Raw genomic sequence first — 22660 nt, 5'->3', positions numbered from 1 at the left:
AGCAGCCGATGAGACCTGTCCGCAGAGGGAGGATGGCGGATCTCCAGCACAGGTTGGTGGCACTTGATTGATGTTGCTTTCTCGCTGTGTCCTGGCAAGGTTATTCCTGGTAATGCAGAGCTTAATGGGCAAGGGAGGCAGTGCCTGTGAAAGGAGGGGCCACAGCCCAGTGAGGGTAAGGAACTGGCATTAGCCGAAGGAAGTTAGCAGCATGCCTGCCTCCTCTGAAGGAGATCATTCTCTAGTGGAAAGCCAAGCACAAACTGAAGCAGGTTGAGAACAGACATGTGAAACTCTAGGGAAGGAAAGAATAGGCAATTCTTTAGAATCCCATAGCAAGCAACATACTTCTGCTTCCCCAAAGTAATACTTCAGTATTTATAGTTTCTTCTCACAGTTACATGATGATTGCTTGTTTTCTAAATCTTTAAGAGATTTAGCTAATGGAAAAGAGAGTCTTAATTGAACCCACAGCAAATACAACTAATTTACAGTGTTTCTTGCCTCCATCTATTGCCCATTAAGGTTCTGACTAAATCAAACAGTGCAGTATGTCGAACACCTCATGCTGCTGTGTGGATAAAGTACCAGTTTGTTTTCAGCAATCTGCCTCAGCAGCATCTTTGGGTACGTGCAAAGCTCTCAGCACAGAGGTGCGTCAGTGAGGGTCTGTGTGCTCACCCGATCCGTGAGCCAGTCGCTGAGCTGGCCAGCGCTGAGAAGGGAGGATTGCCAGCAGCGGGCTCTTTTCTTCAGTCTGAACTCCCCTCTGCGCTGGCATCTTTGAGCAGAGGTGCTTTTCTCAGAGAAGGCTGCAAAGTCACAATCCAGTGAATCTGTGGATCAATTCACTCCCAAAATAAATAAGGGCGAGATGACAGCGTCTCGCATTAGAATGCAGTGGAGGTTGGCTCTGAAGTGGCAATTCTGGTGTGTTAAAGCTGCACTTTTGAATGTCAAACTCACCTTTCAGTTGGGAAATGATTATTTTTGTTGCTTCACTCCTTTGGCTCACCTTGCATTCTCCACAGAGAAACACCCCTATAGAGTACTGCTGGTCTGAGAAGTAGAGCTCTGTGTTGCTTCAAAGACAATTAGAGCAACTTAAAGAAGTGAGCACAGCTGTAATGTATACATGCTTACCACGTCTCCTGTTTGTGTAGGTAACTGAGGAGCAATTTGTAGCAGCAACACACCTAAAGTCCTCCACTATCGTCATTAAATAGCTTATGGATGAGTATATCCGATCCTTTGGTTATTGTCTGAATTGTTTCTACTGCATTGTTTCATTAAGGAAAAAACAATTCTGAAGAGAGTGAGTGAGGTAACATTCCTAAATGAAAAATTTGTAGGTATGACTCGTGGAATTAAAGCTCTTGGGAAGCTTCTCATCAGGGCCCTGGCATTTGGGGCAGCTGGCCCCAACATAGTGATGCAAACCATGGAACTTGAAAATTTACAGTATAATCATTGTGGGAATTTAATGTGTTTGCTTGTTGATGATAAATTCATTGAGCAATTGTTATCCTTAGTCAAAGAAAATCTCAAGACCTCCCAGCAGTACTTTCTTCCTTTTATTTCTAAGCAAACAAATTACCCCTTAGAAAGCAAGAACCCTATACAAAAATCATTAGTCAGAAGATTGTTGTTTTGTGCGATAATTTTTTTTCCTTCTGCACCTCAGAGAGCGGCATTGCCTACTCCCTCTGGCTACCCTTGGTGTCACTGTGCTCAGGTTTACCAAAAGGGATAAAAGATTTTTCAGTGGGCTGGAAATGGTTCCTGGCAGGTATTGTTCAGCTCAGTAAGAAATTCTGGATAATTCCTGGTGAGTAACAGCAATAGCATCATTGTGCCTTTGGATGTGTAAATCTAAAATTAATACCAGGCAGCCGCATGCACTCTTCCAAGAAACTTAAGATTCTTCTCCCTGTTCAGACTTTCGCATGCTCTGCTCCAGCAGCGTGAGTGCAAAGAGTCACCATGTCCAAGCAGGGAAAATAGGATGACGAGCAAGGCAAGAACGTTGTTTTGTGAGCTGGTGGTGAGCTGGCAGCTGGGAGCTGTCAGTCGTGGTCAGGACTCACCAGCTCAGCGCTGCTGCCTGCTGGGAGGGATGAGCGATGCGATGCTCCTCTTCCTTGTGTGGTAGGAAAGGCCGCTGGAGACGGGAGCTGTCTGCACAACTCCCTGCTGCACTTAGAGCTGTGGGATCACAAAGTGCTACCTCACGGCGTTTACCTAAGATGATACATTGACCAGTTGATTTCTTCAGGTCCTGACCAAATTTTGGCATTTCTTAGCCAGGGCCAGCCTTTCTGCCCTGTGGGTGTTAGCGCTATTGGGCGGAGGCTAGTTTTTGTAGGACATGAATTTTTTCTTGTCCAACATGAGTCAAACCAGTTTTTGTATTTAAAATTATTAGGGGTAGGGGGAAAGGAGGTTACACAGGTATATACACCCTCATCTGGCAGGTGACCATCTAGGAAAACAGCTTAGCTCTGTTTTTCTTCCCCACAGGCTCCTGCCTTTGTTACCTTACAGCCCAGTCCAGAGCTGCCGCAGCAGTTGTGTCTGCAGACATGAGCCTGGCTTATCCTCACAGTTTAAATCACACGGCCTCCGTGGAGACGGGATGCAGTAAGGGCGGGCTGGTGCCCTCAGTGGAACACCTTGAGATGGCAGCTGGTGGGACGTCCCCCATGCAGGGGTGAGGTAGTGAACGTCTTCGAGTCTCGAGGCCAGAGCAGCTGCAAGCTTCAAAGTTCTCCTGTGTGCCTGGAGCATGTCTGGGGGTGGTGGGTGGTGTGATTTTGTTTAGTGACAGCTAAGAGGAGCCCAGACAGATACATCCAAAGCAAGAGCTTTTCTGAGAACCAGCCATGCTGTCTTGTGGTGTCTCTTGCTGCTTGTCAAACACCAAGTGTTAAAAATGTGGCTACACCTGCAGTTGCCAGTGGAGAGTATCCAAGCTGTATCCATTGGTACTTACCTGTAACTCCTTGTAGGGGACACAGGGGGCTGGGAACCACCATCCTATAGCTGCCATCGCTCCTCCTTCCCTCCTCCCCAACAAAGACAGCAAACCATAGGCAGAAATAGATCTTTAATGAACTATACAAAAAGTCCTGGTCGCTCCTTCTCCCAGTTCCAGTGGGCTCAGCAGAATAGGTGCAAGACTTTGCGGAAGAAGTTCCTGAACTCGGCATTGAAAACAGTATAAATGATGGGGTTGACAGCACTGTTGACGTAACCCAGCCAAGTGACAGTGCTGGTGACTTGAGTGGGAATGGTGCAGGACTTGCAGAGAGCCCTTGTAATGTGGACCACAAAAAAAGGCGTCCAGCAGAAGAGGAAAGCACCTGCCAAGAGGACATTAAAGAGAGAAAGTGGCATGTTAAAAAGAGTTTAAGTTAACAAGTGCAGCCTGAGCCAAACAAGAACGGTGACAGCTCAGAGTGCTTTGAGGGGGGGAAAAAAAGAAAAGCAGCAGATGTGCAGAGCTGGGCTTCCTCCAAGACAAAAACTTTTAGACATCTTTCTCATCGTAAACGTTGGTGAAGCAAAGTGTAAGTTATGTATCATTTTGAATTAGCATTTAAGACATCAGGATTCATGCTTACATTGAAGAAAAGGTTGAGTTATAAACAGTGTACATATGTTCTTTCCCAAGGGTGATGTTTGTTGTTGCTACCCTGGATCAAAGGGAGATGGAGCTGTTCTCTGGGTACTTGTTACCTCTCACAACCTCAGATGGGTTCGGCAGGTCTGCAGCTGCAGCCAGGCTGTTCCGCAGCAACAAGGGGAGGGTGAGTGCGAACACAAGAGTCCACATGTGAGGAGAGTGAAGGCATTGCATTGAGAAAGTGGAACAAGAGGGAGGTGGCTTTTACCCTACCCTCACCTCCTGCAGGAATGAAAATAGCATGGGCTGGAGTGACAGCTCCTATCCCTGCACAAACACCCGTGCTCAGGCCGCGCGGCTCCTGCCTGGGAGTCCGCAAAAGAACCGGTGTGTGTTTGCCTCGCCAGGTTTAGGCAAGCCCTGCCAGACTGAACCTTGCTGTGGGACAAGGCAGCACGTTTCCCACCCACCCCGTTCCCAGCCATCGCCGACTGTAACTCACCGACGACGACAGGCAGCACCCGCATGGCCTTCCGCTCCCGACCATTGATCTTGGCCCGCTTCCGACTGTGTCCTGGGGGTGGGTACTGGAGGTGCGGGTAGGAGACAGTCTGGACCCCATTGTTCATCACATAGTCCCCAGGCAGGGGGTGGTCAGAGTGAGCGTAAGGGTTGCACTCGTCTGGCTCCAGTCCAGCCTGCTCCCTCTCGATAAAGGGCGAGGGGTGATAGAGCTTTCTGTTGCCCCCGTAGATGCCGCCCCGTAGCTTGGCCTTCCTGGCTTCTTCCCAGCGCTTGAGTCCCTGGAACATGGCGCAGTAGAGCACCAGCATGACGGGGCAAGGGATGAAGAAGGAGCAGATGGAGGAGTACACAATGTAGTTGTCATCCTCCAGCTGGCACAAGCTGGGGTCCCGGTTTGGAACGTTGTTGAGGCCAAATATGACTGGGGATGCCACAGCAAAGGCGAATATCCAGGTGGTGGAGATGAGGATCAACTGCCGCAAGTCGATTTGTCGCCGGTTGTAGTTCAGCGGGACTGAAACAGCAATAAACCTGCCAACAGAAGGCCCCGGGTGAGTCAGTGGTAACACGAGTGGTTCCCAAGCTGCTTGTTGCTGTCCTTCCCTGTTCAGTGACCTCCTTCCCCCCAGATGTGCTTGCACAGGCAAGGCCTGGGCTACAACCAGTCTTCCCCCTCAGAATAGCATACAAAGGGACAGCTCTGTCCTAGTCACACAACTGTGCTTTTAGCTTGGCCTCAAGGGTACAGGTGGGACACAAAGCTGACAACGAAGCAGGATAGTAGCACAGAACATCCTCCTTTGGGGGAAACAAGATGCAGCCTCCCTGCACGGGATCCTTGCGAGGGTGTGTGTGTGTGGAAGCAATATGGTGCTGGGACACAGCTCTCTGGCCAGGCACGCTCCCTCTCTGCTGGCAGGAGGAGGAAGGCACTTACCGATCCACGCTGATAGCACAGAGGTTGAAGATGGAGGCCGTGCACAGCATCACGTCCATGGTCATCAGGGCATCGCACAGCACAGTGCTGAGGGACCACACGCCTCCCTGGAACTGAAGGACAAGATCCCTGGGGTCAGCAGGTGCCAGATCCCACTGCCTTTAAAATGCAGGGAGACAACTTTGGGTCTGGGAGCCTCATGTCTTCCTCCACTCAAATAAAGGGCCTGAAGTCGAGCAGTCCACCCCTCTCAGCATGGTACTCCCCCTTCCAGCTAAACAGTGGTGCAAGAGAATTAGCCCCACATGAGGCTCACAGCTTCCTTAGAGCTTTGCAGTTCTGCCTGGCTGGAGAATTGAGCTCACAGACAATTGGCGTTGCCAAGCAAGTCACTCTGGGCAGAATAGCAGATGTAGTGACAGCCCTCAGACTCAAAACCCCCAGACTCATCAAATGTGCCACCCCAAATATCTCCCCAGCCATGCAGGACTATCATTAGCTGCAAGTCACTGAGGAAGCAGGGAGAGGCTCCCCAACAGTCTGCAGGGCCTGTAGCTCCTCTTTCTTTTTTCATTTCCAAACTACTCCAATGCCCTGTTTGCAAACAACATGAGCAGTTTTTGTGTTACACAACTGTTGTATTCTGTCGTGCTAAGCACAAAGCCAACCTCCCAAGACCGACAGCTTGTAGAACAGGACCATTTCCTCAGCAGTGTGCTGTGAACCTGTCTCTTGGAAAATGGAAATGGAAGGAAAATGGGAATGGAAGAAAAATGGGAATGGAAAGAAATACTCAAGAACAGAACTGCATCAGGATTCATTAAACCCTTAGCACATGACACCAAATATTTGCCAGACTGTATTGCACCCAAAGCTGAGAAACTGAATGTCAGATTCCTTTGCTTGCACCAGGACACCTGCCTTAGGACAAGACCATAAACAGAATTTTTATTAAAAAATATAATTTTAGTAAAACTAGAGAGGGTGGGTACCTTTTTGTCTTTCCCTGTCAGTAAAAGAGAGTCTCAAATCATTTAATTCTCAGCTCAGTCTAAGCCCCTCCACCCTAATTTAGCAGTTTAGAAGAACAGCTCCCTCATTCCCCTAAATTAAACTCATATAATCAGGACTTATATATATATATATATGGATAATAATGCTCTGTCAACCCACACTGCCAGAAGACCAGACGGCTGTAATTGGTCTGCAAGCACTGAGTCCAAACTAAATCATGTTGAAAAAAAAAGAATCAGGCACGACAAACTGAGCCTCTTGTATCTGGCATAATGATACCTTAAGCCTGGATGTTATTTCTGCAAGGAGCTGGGCACAAAGCAGTAGTGCTGGCAGAGAACAGGCAGTGGTGTGGGCCAGATAGGCTCAGCAAGAAACACACACAATCTCCTGAAGGACTGGTCTGAGCTGTCAGACTTTTTAAGAAGAAAGCACGTATTTCATTCGCCAGGCAAAAAATCCTTCTCCCTGGAGGTTCAGAGAAATCATTTTATGAGACCATGCTGTTCTGCCTAGGCATCACCCTGTTTCATCCCTGCTATGGCAAACCAGGAGCAAAAGATCCTTCCAGGTCTAACGCTGTCCATGCAGCAATTCTGGCACTTCCACTCGCAGAGCAGCCGAGCACTGAGCACTTCAGGGCAGGGGCTGGCACCCTGGTGTTCCCAAGGGGTTGCTTACACCTTCGCTGAAGGCATGGCAAGGCTCTCTGGTTTTCACTGGGTTGTTTCTCAGCCAGTGGCACAGACTGCACAGCATGAGACCGAGGACAGAAGGAAGGACTGCAACACCTTCAGCTAGCACAGCCACCAAAAACTGCTTGCAGAAGTTTGTTTGAGCCACACTCCAGTCTAGTCCGGGTATAAAACCAGCCAATTATTTCTGCATTAAAGCACTTTTAAGTGGAATACACAGAAAGTGTCAGCTCAAACCTTCTCTGCTCCATGCCAGCGTGTCATTATTCCCTTGAATTTGGTCAGCACGGACAGGGAACTGACAAATTTGCTTGCAGGCAAATCAGAAAGTCTCAGTGAGCTCTTCCTACTACAGCAGCAGAGAATTTTTCCTACATTTGTGATTGCCAGGCAAACTCTGCAATCCTCCAAGTGCCTCTGCAGAGAGAAGCTGGTGTAAGAACCCCCACTTACTCTACTCAACGGGATGTACAAATAGGTGTGATTTTAGCTTGAAAACAAAAAGTTTGGTAGCACTGGCTGCTTGTCATCCTGGATCCAAACAGGTCTTTTAAAAGCAGCTTGCATATCTTGGAGATATTATATACAGTGTTGGAGCACAGCCTGGCATTTCCCCCCTTTGCAAAGTCCCAAGGGCATTTTTATATCTGTATATATTTGTATGTGTACATAAAAACATTTCTCATATATACAGCATACATACATTATTTACATACTTTCTATATATTAAACAGAATATATAAAGATAAAATTATATATAGCATACATATATTATACTGATATATGAACTATATATTATATATATTGCTATAATATAGGAAAGATATGATATACTCAATATATATTTATATATATGATGAATATATAGTTTTTTAATGTTTTACATATATTAATGCAATATGTAACTCATATTTATACGTTACATATTTCATACATTTCTCTAGATGTTATCTGTGCTATATTTGTAATACATGCATATATAAATTAGATTATGAAAATTACTAGATTATTAAAAATAGATTATAAATAAATAAATATGTATATAAAATGTCCCCGTGAGTTTAGAAAATATTATACAATATATACACTGTGTATATAATCTTATTATATTATATATATATAATAAGTATTACTATGGTTACATATTACTACATGTAATATATATGATTTACTGTATATTTTTTATCTCTTCATACAATGTGTTACATATATCTTTCTATATATGTGTGTGTGTATATATATATATATAAGCCCCTGGAGCTTGTGTGTATTTTATCTATGTATAAAATGTGTATTTATTCATATAATTTATCAATTCATTAATATGCATTGTGTAGTGTATTAGTATATCATAATATCATACAATCACAGAACAAGTATAAATACAGAATGTCTATATGATAGAATATATGTAGTCATAATAGGTGATATGCTACATAAAATATATACATATGGTAAGCACTACCTATGCTTATGAAATACACGGGATACGTGTATATATGACACCGCACACAGGCAGAGAGGGATGCGGATGAGCTGCTCTGTGCACGTGGAAGGACCTCAGCTTGCTGGGGGTGACCTGCAGAGCCCCCCCAGGCAGCTAGCGAGCCGAGGAACACGGCTCCTGCTCCCGTGTTCCTGGATTAGCTCCAAAATCAGCACTTCGGTACCAGAAAACTATCGACTGACTTGGAAAGGCAGCCGTTAAAAACCGGTGGGGAGCCGAAGCAAGCGATTCGGCGTCTTGGGAGGAAGAAGAGCAGAACGCCTGCAATGGGGCCAGCAGGGAGGTACCGGGGGCCCGGAGAGGAGTCTGACTGAGGTGCAAATGCAGCCTGAGGGGTATCATCGTGAGGCCAAGAACAGAAATAACTCGACTGTATCTGGTTCTAAACCAGAAGTAGAGAGAAGCGCTTTTGTTTAAGTAACCCAAAAGAAAGCCACCCGGGGAAGCAGCCGTCATGTCCCAGCACTTACAGATGCTGTGGGGTACCAGGACCAAGGCCGGAGGGCACACTGGGGGCCTGTCTGCCCCCCAGGCCGTGGCCCTGAGCAGCTCCACGTGCCCAGGGCTTGCTGCCGGAGTCCTTAGGGCAGTCCACGCGGTTCCACTCCAGGCCCACAGCTGCTCTCCAGTCTCTGTCTTTGTTCTGGGTGCCCTGCCCCAAAACTGCATGGCACCGCACCCAGCGGTTCATTTTGCTGGTGGTTCCCCCTCCTGCAGCAACCTCCCTGTGCCCTCAGGTGTGAAATCACTCCCAGTTTGAGCTGTGCTGTTTGAGGCAGCAAGGTCTGCACCACATTATAACCCCCAGAGTATACAAGCCTTTGCAGAGCGACAATACCCACTGGTCCAAGGAGAAAGACCAAAAAGCAAGCTCATCAGGTCAGAAACTGCCTATACTGGGTCCAGGGGCAAAGAATCCTCCTCAATCACAACTGGCAATTATTAGGCACATCTCAGTGGGCACCTGGGATGGAACTGACACTGTCAGTCCTTTTCATAAAATAATAACTACAGCTGGAAAACAGTGGCTTGTTCTTTCTCAAGTTCTGCAAAGTCAAAGTGTCAGCATCCTGCAGAACCAGGACAGAAAATCTCAATTCTACAATGCAACATGTTCTCCTGCACTTGAGGACTTTGGTATCACTTCGTGGCACTTGTTTCTGAACTGTTTTTTGAGACATCTCTACCTGGTGCTCCGCTAGGAAGAGATTAGGGCTGCAGTTTCCTCAGAGGTCTTCAAGAAGCACAGCCTTTATAAGTCTAGTCCAACCAGCACTTTTCTTTCCCTCTTGTTTTTTGACCATCCACAGTGACCTGAGCAAAGTTGATCTTTCTCTACATTCACAGTCCTCCCTGTTCACATTTACAGGAGCGGGCAGCTCTGCGAGGATTAATATCAGGCAGTAGTGATGTCACACATGGGATTATGATTAGTGGAGCTGTAAAGCCAAAGTAGACTCTGAAGAAACTGTTTAGCTATTTTTACATACCCATCTCCTTGAGAGGCAGCCTGAACTTCCAGATGAGGTCTGGATTCAGACCTGCATGTTTCATGCAGGCTTCTCTCTAGTGCAGATCAGCCACTCCAAACAGAATTTGGGAGCTGAATCAAGAAACACAACCCTCAAATTTTTGCCAAAAGTTCACGCGGATCCTCACCAATTCAGATTATGAGGGAGAAGATTTGACTCAGAGCCACAGTGTTCAAAACCCATTTGTGATTTCGGAGAATGAATGTATTCTGCAAAGGGCAAGATCCGTCAGGCTGCAGCACCTTCCAAGGACACAGTCTTTGCCGTGAGACTCATGCTGGGCACTCAGAAAGTTGGGAACCAATAGCAAAATGTGCCAAGAACCTCTCTGATGGGGGAGTGACTTTGGATTAGAGGCATAGCTGGCTTTGCTGGGTCATGTGGCTAAGTGGTACCTAATTACAGCAGGTTGCAGAAGATTAGCCCACCAAGGTACACAGTGTAAGGCTTTAGGGATCATAAACAGCTCAAGCCGCCTTTATGTGCTCCAGAGCAACTCTCCTTTTTTTTTTTCCTTCTCTTTCTTTTTTCCATTCTCTGCCCCTCATTTTCTTTTCCAGAAACACACACATGATCAGCAGTGCTGGTGCTGAGAAGACACAGCCAGCCAGCTGCAGAGCAAAACATGCTCTACAGGCAAGTCGTCTCCCTTAACAAAAGAAAACAAAGCTGCAAATATAACCCCGCAAGGCAGCCTACCTGCTACATCTTTTATAAGCCATCCTCTGCACACCCAAACGGGTGAGGATAGGCACGTTAATGACCACACTCAAAATCTGCAGGCATCACTCGTTGGAGAAGATGGAAAACTGTACGTGTGTGGCACGCTTTGCCCTTAGCTCAGCGCTTTGTGGAAGACAAGTAGGGTTTATAGGATGGTGATAATCACCTCTCTGGACACCAGCTGAAGCCCTTTCAAAGCAGTATTCCAGGCACAGACTGAGTGCTTGTTTAGCACCAGGAAATTCACATGCAGCCACTGTGTTTGCTTACAAGGTACCGGTGTCTCACTACAAATGGCACTTAAGTTCTGGATCAACCACCCTGCAGAGAGGAGGAAAAACTCCAACTTCTTCTCATAAAGAATAAAAAGTTATGGAAAAGATTTTATAGGACGGCAGAAGGTGGACTAAAATGCCCTTGCAGGCTGCCTTCCTCGCTGATGTTCCTAAGTACAGCCAATTTGTAAGGGAAAATCTGCCTTCTTGCACACAAGCCTAATGCCAGATGAGTTCTTACACCACCAGTGCTCCATGAGCCAGGGCAGGGCCAAAGGTTTTGCTCTTTTTTTCCTATGGTAAAAGCACTTGTCTGAGTCCTGCCATGTGCTTTGCCATGGTACAACATAGGAGCTTCATACCTGCCTCCTGCCAGCCCTGCAGACAGGCTCCGTAAGAAGCAGGGCACACAAAGCAATCTTTCAGCCTCTGGTGGTGATGGCATACAAAATAAGAGACCCAGAAAATAGCACCCCACAAGAATTAGGACATGCCTGGCTAGATTTCCAAACGAGTACCTGCCTCTGCTCAGCAAGGCCATGGTTCAAGTGTGCAACATGGAGAGACTGAAAATGCTAATCCTAAGAGCCTAGGCCTGCTGAGAAAGATATGGCACCAATGAGAAGAGCAATAATCCCTGCATACGGGCAAATCTAGGATCTGATTCAAAAAAATAAGTAAATCTGAATGCCCACCAGAAGCTGACTCTGGGCTTTTTTATGAGCCAGGTTGGCTGCTGCCTTCTCCAGAAGACAAAATGCGGCCTGCAAAGAGAGAGTAAGGAGAGGAGAGGGACACAAGACAAAGGTGGCCTCACACCTGTTGTAACATACTTTAAAAACGAGGGGGAAGTCTGTCCACCTGAACCGTTATGAAGGCCCTGAAAATAAAATCCTTAGCACTGGTTCATAATTGCTGGCATATATCATATCACCTCCCCACTACTTCATCCAGGGACTGTATGGCTCAGGTATCACTCAGGCTAGAAGAACATCTATTTCCACTGAAGCTGTAAGATTCCAGGAAAGACTGTAATTTCAGGTGCTATTGCAAACAGGATGACATGCATTTACAGACAGCCACAGAAAATTTGGAGAACGGTAGAGGTCTGCTCTCATCAGGAGCACTGCATCACAGGTGATACCAAGTCAGAAGGACATTAGGTTTTCACCCTGATAGAATAATAGAATCAAATTTGCAATATTTTACTATGTTTAGTTAGATAGATGGAAGACTGGAAACTTTGTATGCCTAATGCTACCTCACTCACTAAAGAATCAGCCTTATCTGTAAGACCATACAGAATTGTAACACAGGATTGGGGAAAGAGGGCAAGATAACCTAGGCCTGGAGGACGTGCCTGCAAAGAATAGGTGCAAACTCATGGCATGCACATCGTTGGATGTGTAAATGACTTAGTTTAGTATGCCCGGCTAAGCTGGAACAACAAGATAAGAAAGAGCCTGATGTCCTGAGCATGCACAAGGACTGAGTTCAAGCAGGGAACACAGTGAGGAAGACTATCGATGACCACCAGAGACCCCTGAACGACCACCAGTGGAAACAAATGCTCATGCATCAGGAACTTTTACATATCTTAACGAATTACGGAAAGAAGTAATTATTTCTCGGAAATCTAATGAATACTTATGTTCTAATTGCATATAACCCCTGTAGCCCGGACAATTCGGCACGCACACTAGGTGGAGCGATCCCCTGTGCATCCATCCGGTGCTGCAATTAAAGAATGTCTGACTTCTGAAACTCCAAATTGGGTCTTAAAGAGCTTCTTTGACCGACTTTTACGGTATCACAGGCACACATATAATACAATTTGCTGCAGAAGAGCTCTTCCTACTCCAGTGTTACACTGACACCCTGAAAAGTTTTATGCAGAACAGCGTCATCCTCAGCAGGAAAACGGCTGGTGTAATTAACGCTGGTTGTTCTGTTGCTCTGAAGATCTGCAAGGCCAAGTGCCTGCTGGGGAGAGCCGTCTTCCCTGACCTGTAGAGGAGCAGGGTAAACACGCAGATCTGCTAAAACCGTTTCCTCTTTTTCGTAATCAGTTACACGGATCTTACGGGCAAAGATGTTTACGTAACCGTGCCTTACAGGGCTCCTGCCAGCAGCTTCCTGGATCAGACCTGTTTCACGGCTTAGGCCCTCGGCATGGATTAAGGAAAGCGCTGATCAGAGGAACGCTCGCAGTGAAGCAGGTAGGAGGTAGGCTCTGCAGCTGGCTACAGAAGTGGAAGTCGCTCAGCCTGGTGCCTGCCCTAATTGTTGGGAATGCCTCCGCAACTGAAAGGCTGCCGAGGTTCCTGTCATCCTCACAGAGCCTTTGGGGCAGACAAAGCAGTTAACACAAAGGCGAGTCTTTGTAGCCGCACAGCCACACACTGCAGATCTCTAGTGGGCAAAGCCCCTCAGAGCTTAACAATATTCTGCAGTACCTCCACACCACCGCACAGCTCTACTTTCTCATGTGTTCTCACTGCCACAGGGGAGCAATAACCACCATACTCAGTTCTGTCGCTGCTCCAGGCAGACTTTTGTGTCTTTTCCTGGCCTCCATTCACACAGAAGCAGGGCTTTGCTCCTGGGGAATCATCACAGACCCCTGGGAGTGCCCCAGGCCACCTCCTTCCCCTTTGCTTCCCATCATCTTTGCTACATTGCCAGCAGATTGCTAGGAGAGCACGACTTCACACTCCAATCAGAAAGACAAGGACGCTGTAGAAGAGCAGTCTGCCTTTCCCATGGCTTTTTACTTTGCCCCATCATACCGCTTACTGAGGCAGAACTGCTGAAGTTAGTATGATTACAAACCCAAAAGCTGTTTCCCAGGCAAGCTGGAATTACAAACGCCTTCTGCATATCTGGGCAGCCCTCTGTGTGGTAATTAACACCTGGCAAACTCTAGAACATCTCTTTGGTCTGTGTTTGAACAAGTTCAGTGGAAAGTGCTGGACACGTCCGCATCCCCGTGCTATGATCTGGCACACGACTGCACCGATACCTGCACGCTGGCTCTGTCACCACTGCGTAGTAGCTAGAGAGGCAGATGGCGAACAGCACTAATCCACCTCCGCTGCCCTCGGCTTGTCAATCCACTTCCATCCAAAGCAGCACTCCAAAGAGAACGAAGAACGATCAGGTTACAGAAGTGCTTTTGGTTTTCTCTAAAGACGGTGCATTTCTGCAAGAGAGAAACTGGCAGTAACCACTGCCCTGGCAGGAATTCACTTCACATCCACAGTCCCGGGAGCTGCTCAGTTTGGAAATGGATGCTTTAAGCCAGTGGAAAGCTAATGTTTCTTTCTTTCCCCATCCATAGGGTATTTCTTGGTCACATCAGGCTGTGGAAGATCAAAACTGACAAATGACAGCAGCGTTTGAATTTAGGGAAGACGAGCTTCATCACATCAGTTTAACACTCTTGCTCATTAAGGCCCCGAGCGTTAACTCGAGCTGTTAAGGTAGGTAAATTTGACAGTACAAATTAGCAAGGAAAGAAATACAATCTGAGGAACTCCCAACAACACAGTCAATATGAGGATGGGGCAGGACTCAGGGGCAAGTGTTCACCTCACGCAGTGAAGGCTGGTCTGTGGGGAGATGGGGCCTGCATCACTCAAGGGTTCCCTGCACATCTGGAGAGAGCCCCACGGCCCCAGCTCAGGGGGATATGCTGACTTCCTGCACCACCAGCCTGTCTCCAAGGGCTGTTTATTCTTTATGGTATATATGGTATATATTCACATACCAGTATGGCTGAGGGAGCCTAGCGCAGCAGGGCAATTGGCCAGGAGTGACAGACACATCTCCTGCTCACCGTTAGGATGATGGCTTTGGTGCTTCTCTCATAAACTGCCCAGGGGAGGACAGGACTGGAGGAGGTTTGCAGCAGGTGGCCCCATTTCCCTGCCCTTCTGCTCAGCTCTGGTTCCAGTCAGGACTGCAGTGGTCGTGAAATGGTACAGAAAAGAAAAGGTTGTGACCACACACACCAGGTTCTGCCTTACCCAGCACCTGCCTTCAGCAGTCCTCCAACACTGCAGGGACAAACAAGGGACGCCCACAGGGAGCAGACACAACTGGGCTCCGTACATCCAAGACCTCTGAATGCTCAGGGTGGACTAGAAGTTTAGCTGTGACATTATGCTAGCTTCTTAAGAAGTACAAAAGGGGTGCATGTGTCAACAAACGCTGCTAATGGGCTGCAATAAGCTTTCTTAACGACTAGTAGTAGCATCTAAGACTTCTCCCATTGTGCTCAGGCTTCTGTGAACGCCAGCAAAAGATAATCCACATCTCACAGGAAGGAATCCCATCCCCGCTGAAGCTTGTGGGAGATTTGTTGTTTTGAGGAGATGTCAGATGTCACCTCAAAAGTTTTTAAAGTGTTTTTTTTAAAACTTCCACCTGTCTTCTAAAGCCCTGACTCAGAGGGATGCTTCCAAAAACCCAATATCTCAGAAGAAAAAGGCACAGGACAGCCAAGCTTCTCCTGCTGAATGAAGGAAGCAGTTCGACTTTATTGGTCTGTTTCTGCTAAACAAGGAGCAAAAAGTCCCCTCTCATCAGGTTCTCAAGTTTTTCAATACACCCTCGAAGTCCACCTTTGCTCTGTGAGAACCTTCAGGGAAGTTTAAAAAAATAAACACAAAAACCACAAGAAGGAATAGAAGCTGTACTGAACCTTCAGGACTGTTCAGGCAACATTTGCAGTGGCTAAATGCAGTAGTACAAAGTGCAAGTTGAAATCAATCTACTTTTAAGCAGCAGCGATCACTACACCTTATGTCCCTGGTGCTGCCTGCCCGGGTCACTTTTCCTTTCCTCATTAACAAGCGGATGTTCCCCCTTTGTGACACCCTTCACGATAAGTGACACATCTGCATTTATACACGCAGATTGAGCATCTGATTCTGATCTACAGTTTTCACATTGGCCTCTGAGAAAAATGAAAATTTGTCCCCCGGCACTGGCACAACGGCTCCTCCGACTTTTCCTTACCATATTTCACAACAAAATGAGCTGCAAATCCCCACACGCAGGAGATGCCCCGTTGCCTGCTCCAGGAGGCTGCTGCACATCCATGCCCGTCCAGCACCTTCCGCAGCCACTCTGCGTGCGATTGCTGGTTGGCAGCGGCTGCTACAGGAGCACAGACCCTGCTGCGTGCTCCGTGTTCTGCCTGAGCACCCAGAAATCGTCTGTGGTACCCAAGGAAGCTCCCACAAGGCTCGTGCCCAGCAGGAAGCGTTTTTAGCAGTATGCCACGATATGTCAACCAGCATTTTATGTATGCCAGCAAAGCCCAAGCCTGCAGGCTAAAGGAAACCACACTGGTGTCTGTCTGCCCACAGATTCAAGAACAGGAGGCACGGTGAGACAACAGGAAGAGCAAGGGGGGGAAAAAAAAAAAAAAAAGGAAAAGAATTCCAATTAGCAAGAAGTAGCTGAGAAGGATGATAGAGACGGAGGCTTTTTAACCACCAAAACTGAGACAACAAGGGAGAAGCAAATGACAAAAACCAAGCAGCATGGCAGGGCTCCTGAGTGCAGCGGAAAGAGAGAGGGGAATCTATTGCTCCTGTCCAACACCGGTTCTTCCTAGGGTTCCCCAGCTGAACCTGTCCCTCTAGAAGACCTCTGTCTCCGGAGAGGTCACAATGTCCTCCCAAATCCTAGGACCAGGTAGAGGCTAAAAGCATCCTAAGCTCTAATCCGCCACCTTCCTTGCTTAAGAAAATACGGACCCTACCCAGTCAGGCACTGAGCAGCAGCCCTGGCGTGGGAGAGGAGAGTAGACACTAAGGCTTGAACTCTGCTGGTATGATCCTGTGTTAACCTTCACAGATGGGGCCCCACACTGCCTCACTCCTGGGGACCTCCCCTGGCACTCCCAAGTGACATTTAAGCCACTGCTTTACAAACCATATGTCAAACCAAAAAAATGCGAGGTCAGGTCTGACTGACCCACCCTCAGGCTCGCTGCGGCTGCCCACCTTCATTGCATCCTGGCTCTCCCCACATCAGGAAAGGACTCCTCTGTCCTCCACTCCACCAGCCACCACAAGGCCAGGGACACAACACCTGCTACTTCGGCCTGTGGGTGCTGTCCTCCGTTCACCTCCGGGTGCTGCGGGGAGGGAGCCGCAGGCTATGGCGAGCCTGGTCCAACAGATCCCTCCTCACCCTGGTCCAACAGATCCCCCCATCTCAGAGCATCGATCCTCAGGCAGCACAAATTTATCTCCCTTCTACGGAGAGAGATGCAAAACCACTCAGCCTCAGGAGCACGTGAATTGCACCCCTGCCCCTCGCTCCCGCTTTTCTTTCCCTCAGCTGCCGCAGTTTTGGAGGTGGACAGGTTTCGGGGGTGGCTGGAGGCCTGCCTCAACGCCTCCCACCAAAGCCACTTCGGTGGGGCGATCCCATCCCTAAAAATGTCCCTAAAAAGGCAGCTTCCCCTACTCAACCTGTCTCAGTAACCTCCTTCCTCTCCCTTCTCACCCAGCCCTGCTCACCTCGCACCAGGCAGAGCACAGCAGAGGAGCTGAGCTCTCTGTCCCTTCCCAAACACCTGCTGATGGCAAAACGGGACGTGCACGCTGCGGCGGCTCCCCGGAGCTGCCGACCACCCCGGGACATCTGCACTGGGGTTTTCCAGCCCGGCAGGACGAGGGGAGCCACCAAGCAGCGATGCCACCGGGGCCACCAGCGAGAAGCCGCCGTGGTTTATGCATCTCTCTTCGGAAAAGGGAGATCAGTTTGGGCTGCTGGGGATCGATGCCCCGAGATGGGGGGGATCAAAAGCGACACGAGCAGCCCGGCGGGGACCGGGCAGGGTGCCCGGGGGTGGGGGCCGTGGCCATCCCAAACCGGAGGGAGCTGGGGGGCACAAATCCCAAACCGGAGGGAGCTGGGGGGCACAAACCCACCGAGGAGCTCCAGCCCCCGACCCCCGCGGCCCCCCGGGCGGCCTCACCTCGGAGTACACGAAGAGGGGCAGGACGAGGAGGGCCAGCAGCAGGTCGGCGACGGCGAGGCTGACGATGAAGTAGTTGGTGGTGGTCTTGAGCGCCCGCTCGGTGCAGACGCTGAGGCACACCAGCCCGTTGCCGCCGACGATGAGGAGGATGAGGACGATGCCCAGCACCAGGGCGGCGACGTTGTGGCCACCCGGAGGCGGCGGCGGAGGCTCGCTGCCGTTCCCCGGGGCGCTGCCGTTCCCCATGGCGCCGCGGCGCTGCCCCGGCAGCCGGGCTCATGGAGCCGCCGGCCTCACGGTGCTGCCCGGCCCCGGGGCGAGGCCGGGGGAGGCCGGGGGAGGCCGGCAGAGCCGGCCCCAAACTTTGCGAGGAGCGGGGAGGAGCCTCCCGGAGGCAGCCCCGGCACCAAGCGGGTCACCGGGAGGCTTAGCGGCAGGGGGCGGGCTGCCCGTGTCCCCCCCCTTCTGCCCGTGTCCCCTCCCTGTGCCTGTGTCCCCCCCCCGTCTGCCCGTGTCCCCCTCCCCGCAGGGCACCCGCAGCCCTTGGGGAGGCTGGAGGGAGGCTGGGGTCGGGGGGAGACCCCCCCAGCTCTTGCCGTGGTTGGGGTGCCTGGCCGGAGGTCCGCTGGGGGAGGCTCCTTCTCCCCCGGGGTTTTGAGCTGGAGGAAAAGGACAAGTCTTCGGTGACACCGCTGAGATTTCTTCTGCGATCAGCCGCCCCCCTGCCGGCACAGCGTCGCTCCGTCGGGGTGAATTCCCCCGGTCTTCCCACCCCAAAGCTCCGGGAGCGGTGCTGGAGCAAGGCGACGCGCCCTTCAGAGCGAAAAACTGCAAGAAAATGAATTTAAAAGACTTTGCGGCGGCACGTTATGGGAGGCAGAGGAGAAAAAAAATAAAAAACAAGGTCCGTATGTTGAGCGTAATGTCTTCCTCGGTATGAGGCTGACCACTTTTATATGTCTCCGAAACAGCGGAGGCACTGGCCCCACAAGCGCTGCACTGCAAATGTTGTGGCAGATCAAAGCACCCTCGGATCGGTCAGACCTTGACGAAGCTACACCGTCGGGAAAAAAAAAAAAACAGCAAGTTTCAGAGTAGGTGGTTGTTTCAAGTCAGCCTGACCTGAAGGTATTTTCCCCAGGAGATTCAAAGCAATAGTATGAACGGTAATTAGAGAAATCAATGCTGTTAGCTTGGATCCCTGAGAGCATTTGAAGGACTGTGGAGACTATAACCATCCAGAAAATGGCAAACTGCCTCTTTTTAAATGGGGAGGGACAAGAAACCAGGGACTAAAGAGTAATCTGTATTGCTTCAAGTAATAGAACTTGTTCCTTGCTAGAGCTAGGAGGGAAATAATTAGACATCACGGACCTCAGCTTTAGCTCTGCTGCAATCTCACATAGCATTGTCTTCAGCAATGAAAGGGGGAAGACTAGCTGAAATTATTATAGATTGGGTGAATAACAGGTTGGAAAACTGTACTCCGAGGTCTGTGCAGAATCTGGTAATGTTTAGAATTTGCATAATTGACCTGAATGAGTGTCCAGAGAGACCACTAATTAAATTTGAAGATACTGCCAAAACAGGTGAGGCTGCGAGCATCTTGGAGCACAGGATGAGAATTCAAAATGTTATGTTGCAAAAAACACCTGGCAAATGCAGGATGCAATTCAAAAGGAATTTTGCATCTGTCCTGTGCTTGGGCAGGAATAATCAGCTGCAGAAATGCAGTACTGAGGCAACAACCAGATGGAGAGTAGGTGTAGGAGCAAAGGTGCTGTAGCAGGTTGTAAGCTGCACATGGGGACTAGGATGTCTTATTGTTGTAAATGAGAGAAAAAGAAGCCAAAGCTCTCCTGGAATAATGCTGTGGTACCTGTGGTACAGAGGTACCTGTGCACCTGCAGACTCAGGCAGCCTTCATTCTGCCAGCCACACTCAGAGTCACCTTTCACAATACTTGCCATAATTATGCCAACTAAAATAAGAGACAGAGATTATGATTCCTAGAGGTAGGGGTTAAGGTGACGTTTCTCACTCCCTAGGATGAACACCTGCCAACTGCAATGCTGCAAGCAGCAAGGCAGACACCACACGTGTTCGTCTCGGGTACCAACAACTGTGCCTTTTTTTCTGCTTAATGCATCACTGCATTCACCCCTGTGCTGACAGAAACAAGCTCAGTGCAGTCCCGCAGAGATAGTGCTGGAGGCTGGGGGAGGACGGGGGAGCTGTGACCCCCAATTCTAGCCCAGATGGTTTGGGAGATGTGGGACCTGATCCAGACCGATGGGCACCTTTCCAGCCATGCCACCAAACCTCAGATCAGATGTTTGGGGTGAGCTAACCAGCCAGTTCCACTTGGTGTTTGTGGAAGGCAGTAGGAAGAGAAGGCATAGAAGGAAAGTATAATTTACACCACGTGGAGAGTGGGAACTGCATTATTGCCAGCTTTTTATAAGACAAGAAGATTTTCAGAGCTGTTTATAGATACCAGTACATTACCTGCTCCAGATATGGGTTTTATCTGATCTATTAACAGGCTGGCAGAAGAAATCCTCTCTCCAGTGTCTGCCCCCACCGATTTCCTTCACTCTTATTTGGAGAAGGACACAATTAATCCTCAGCATGTGAAGCATAGAAAAGCCAGAGCCCTGTTACCATGAACGGGGACTTGGACCTCAGTACCATCCTTTTCCTGTGGCTAACAGCAGTTAATCCTGCAGTCTGTTTTCCCCAGCTGCCCCGAGTTTCACAATTTCATACATGGGTAGGAGAAAATTACTTTGGTTTAAGTACTTACTTGGCAATCTGCCTTGCCATATTGTCTCCAGAGGTGTGACTTCTAAGTTCTTTCTAAATTTCACAAGAATGCCATCGGCTTTGTAGCTGCTGAGTTGTTCTGACTGTGTCCTGTCCCTGGAGCAGGTGTGCCATCCTCACAATGATCCCAATACCTGTGAGTATGTCTACTCCCCTCCTTCTGCCAGCTGACCCAGCTTTGATGTGGACTCAAACCAGTGTCAGCTCTGTCCTGCAAAGACAAAACAAAGCTCCAGCAGCGGTGGGTACTCACACGCTGTCCCGTCTGCCCATAGTTCCCCATTCCTTTGGGAACAGTTCAGGGCTTAGGTGGGCACAAGCAGTGCTGCAAATCCGTCAGGTTAAGAAGATATACATCATCCAGTGCAGTGAACTGGGACAAAACTACCCCATCAGTACTTCTTAAACCCACATGTCCTGGCAGAGGGAGTTTGCATCAGCTCAGTGGTTTGTATCCGCTGCTCACAGCTTTTCTGCTCTGCTGGTCGGATCCTAAGACGCAAGTGCTGGCACAATGTGCTGCTGTCACAGCCTTCACTCAGTGAGGAGCGGGTACAATGGGACCACTTTTACTAGAGCTTTTTTGCTACAAAAAAATAAACCCAAACTAGCCAAAGGAGGCTTCAAAGCACGTTAATGAAACTGCACTGAACTCCTGTGTGGATAGAATGCCCTTAATTTATTTATGTTTAAACAAGCTGAGCAGCAAAGGGGTGGGGATTGAGTTGTGACTGCAGGGCTTCTGCCTTCCCACAGGGATTAATACCATTTATCTAATCTCCTTTAACAGTCAATTTGTATTAATTATCTTGATTTTCCCTGTGGGTTAGCGCAGAATGCCTCTTAACTCTCAGTGTGGAAGCCCTTATTCCAGACTAGCAGTACCTTAATCCCAGACCAGTTTAATCCTGGAGTGGATTAAACTAATGTGAAATAAGGCTTTTGACTTCCAAAAAAGAGCAGCCATGCAAAGCACTAATTAGGACGGCTCTCCCATTGCAAACTCCCAGGCTGCAGTGATCCTTGATCACTGCCACTAAGTCCTGCAGTTCCCCTGTGCCTGCTGCTGTTGCTCAGCCCTCGGTGCAGCCTTGGCAAGCAGATTCCAGTGGCTTTGCTGTGTGATAATGTCCCCTTGGGAGTAATCCCAGAGAGCGAGGGCTGACAGGAAAGCTTCCTCTCTTCTGTTAGTAGATTTGAGCCACCGCCCCTTCCTGGGATGAGAGGAACTGTCCTCCTCACAGAAGAGAAGGAAGGGCTGTAATGCATCAATATACCCAAGGAAGTCATTTTATGCCACTGCAAAAATAAAAAAGATGACAAGCAATAGAGCCATTTGTCACCCTTGTGGAAAGCAGGAAGCATTATGTATATCCAGGGCTGGGATGTTTGAGCAACGGACAGTGAGTGTTTAAGAGCACCTTTGAAGAGTTTCTGGTGCGATCAGTGGTTTTGAACAATCCTTTCTTGCTTGGATGTGCAGCTTGCAGAGCGTCCTGGTTCACCAGTCGCACTGTGACATCCTGCTGGCTCAGGACAGGGGTTGGGGAGGTTGTAAAAGTCACCCACAGCCGCCTCTTGTGACATAAAAAATATTTTATTTTGTCCTAAGCAGGTGCTGTGAAGGACACAAGGGGTGAACAGCAGCACTTTCTGCCAGCAGGGCACCTCAGTCTCAAATAAGTCTGGTGCCCAAGCCAAGCCATCAAAGAAACATCTGCCTATGTAGGCTCCTTCCCCTGTGCCAGGAATAGATTATCTGTATAAACTCATTTCAAATATGGGACAACGAGGCTCTGGTACTCAGCATTTCGCAAGACCTTCAGTGCCATGCATCTGCAACCATAGCCTGTGGCATGCAAAGACTTCGCTCGACTTGCTACCCACAAGTCACCCACTTCTGCCCGGGAGCAGCAGCACCAGGAAAGCACCCATTTCTTGCATAGAATGACAAAATAGTGGAAGATCTGCCTTTTTGATATGTTTTGAGGCATGTTT

At 48.8% G+C, this 22660-nt stretch overlaps 1 protein-coding gene across 1 annotated transcript; it reads right to left on the bottom strand.

Moving 5' to 3' along the window:
• Nucleotides 1-1561: 1561 nt before the first annotated feature.
• On the bottom strand, nt 1562-18308 carry DRD4 (dopamine receptor D4). Its single transcript, XM_083836885.1, has 4 exons — nt 17834-18308; nt 5088-5200; nt 4128-4681; nt 1562-3362 (listed from the first exon to the last, which is right to left on the bottom strand). Exons 1-4 carry the CDS (start codon nt 18080-18082, stop codon nt 3160-3162), a joined length of 1119 nt encoding a protein of 372 aa, XP_083693011.1. The 5' UTR covers nt 18083-18308; the 3' UTR covers nt 1562-3159.
• Between the last annotated feature and the right edge of the window lie 4352 nt (nt 18309-22660).

Source organism: Anser anser (assembly GCF_964211835.1).
Source record: "Anser anser genome assembly, chromosome: 5".
Classification (NCBI taxonomy): Eukaryota; Metazoa; Chordata; class Aves; order Anseriformes; family Anatidae; genus Anser; species Anser anser.
This window is presented reverse-complemented; position numbering and strand designations above follow the sequence as displayed.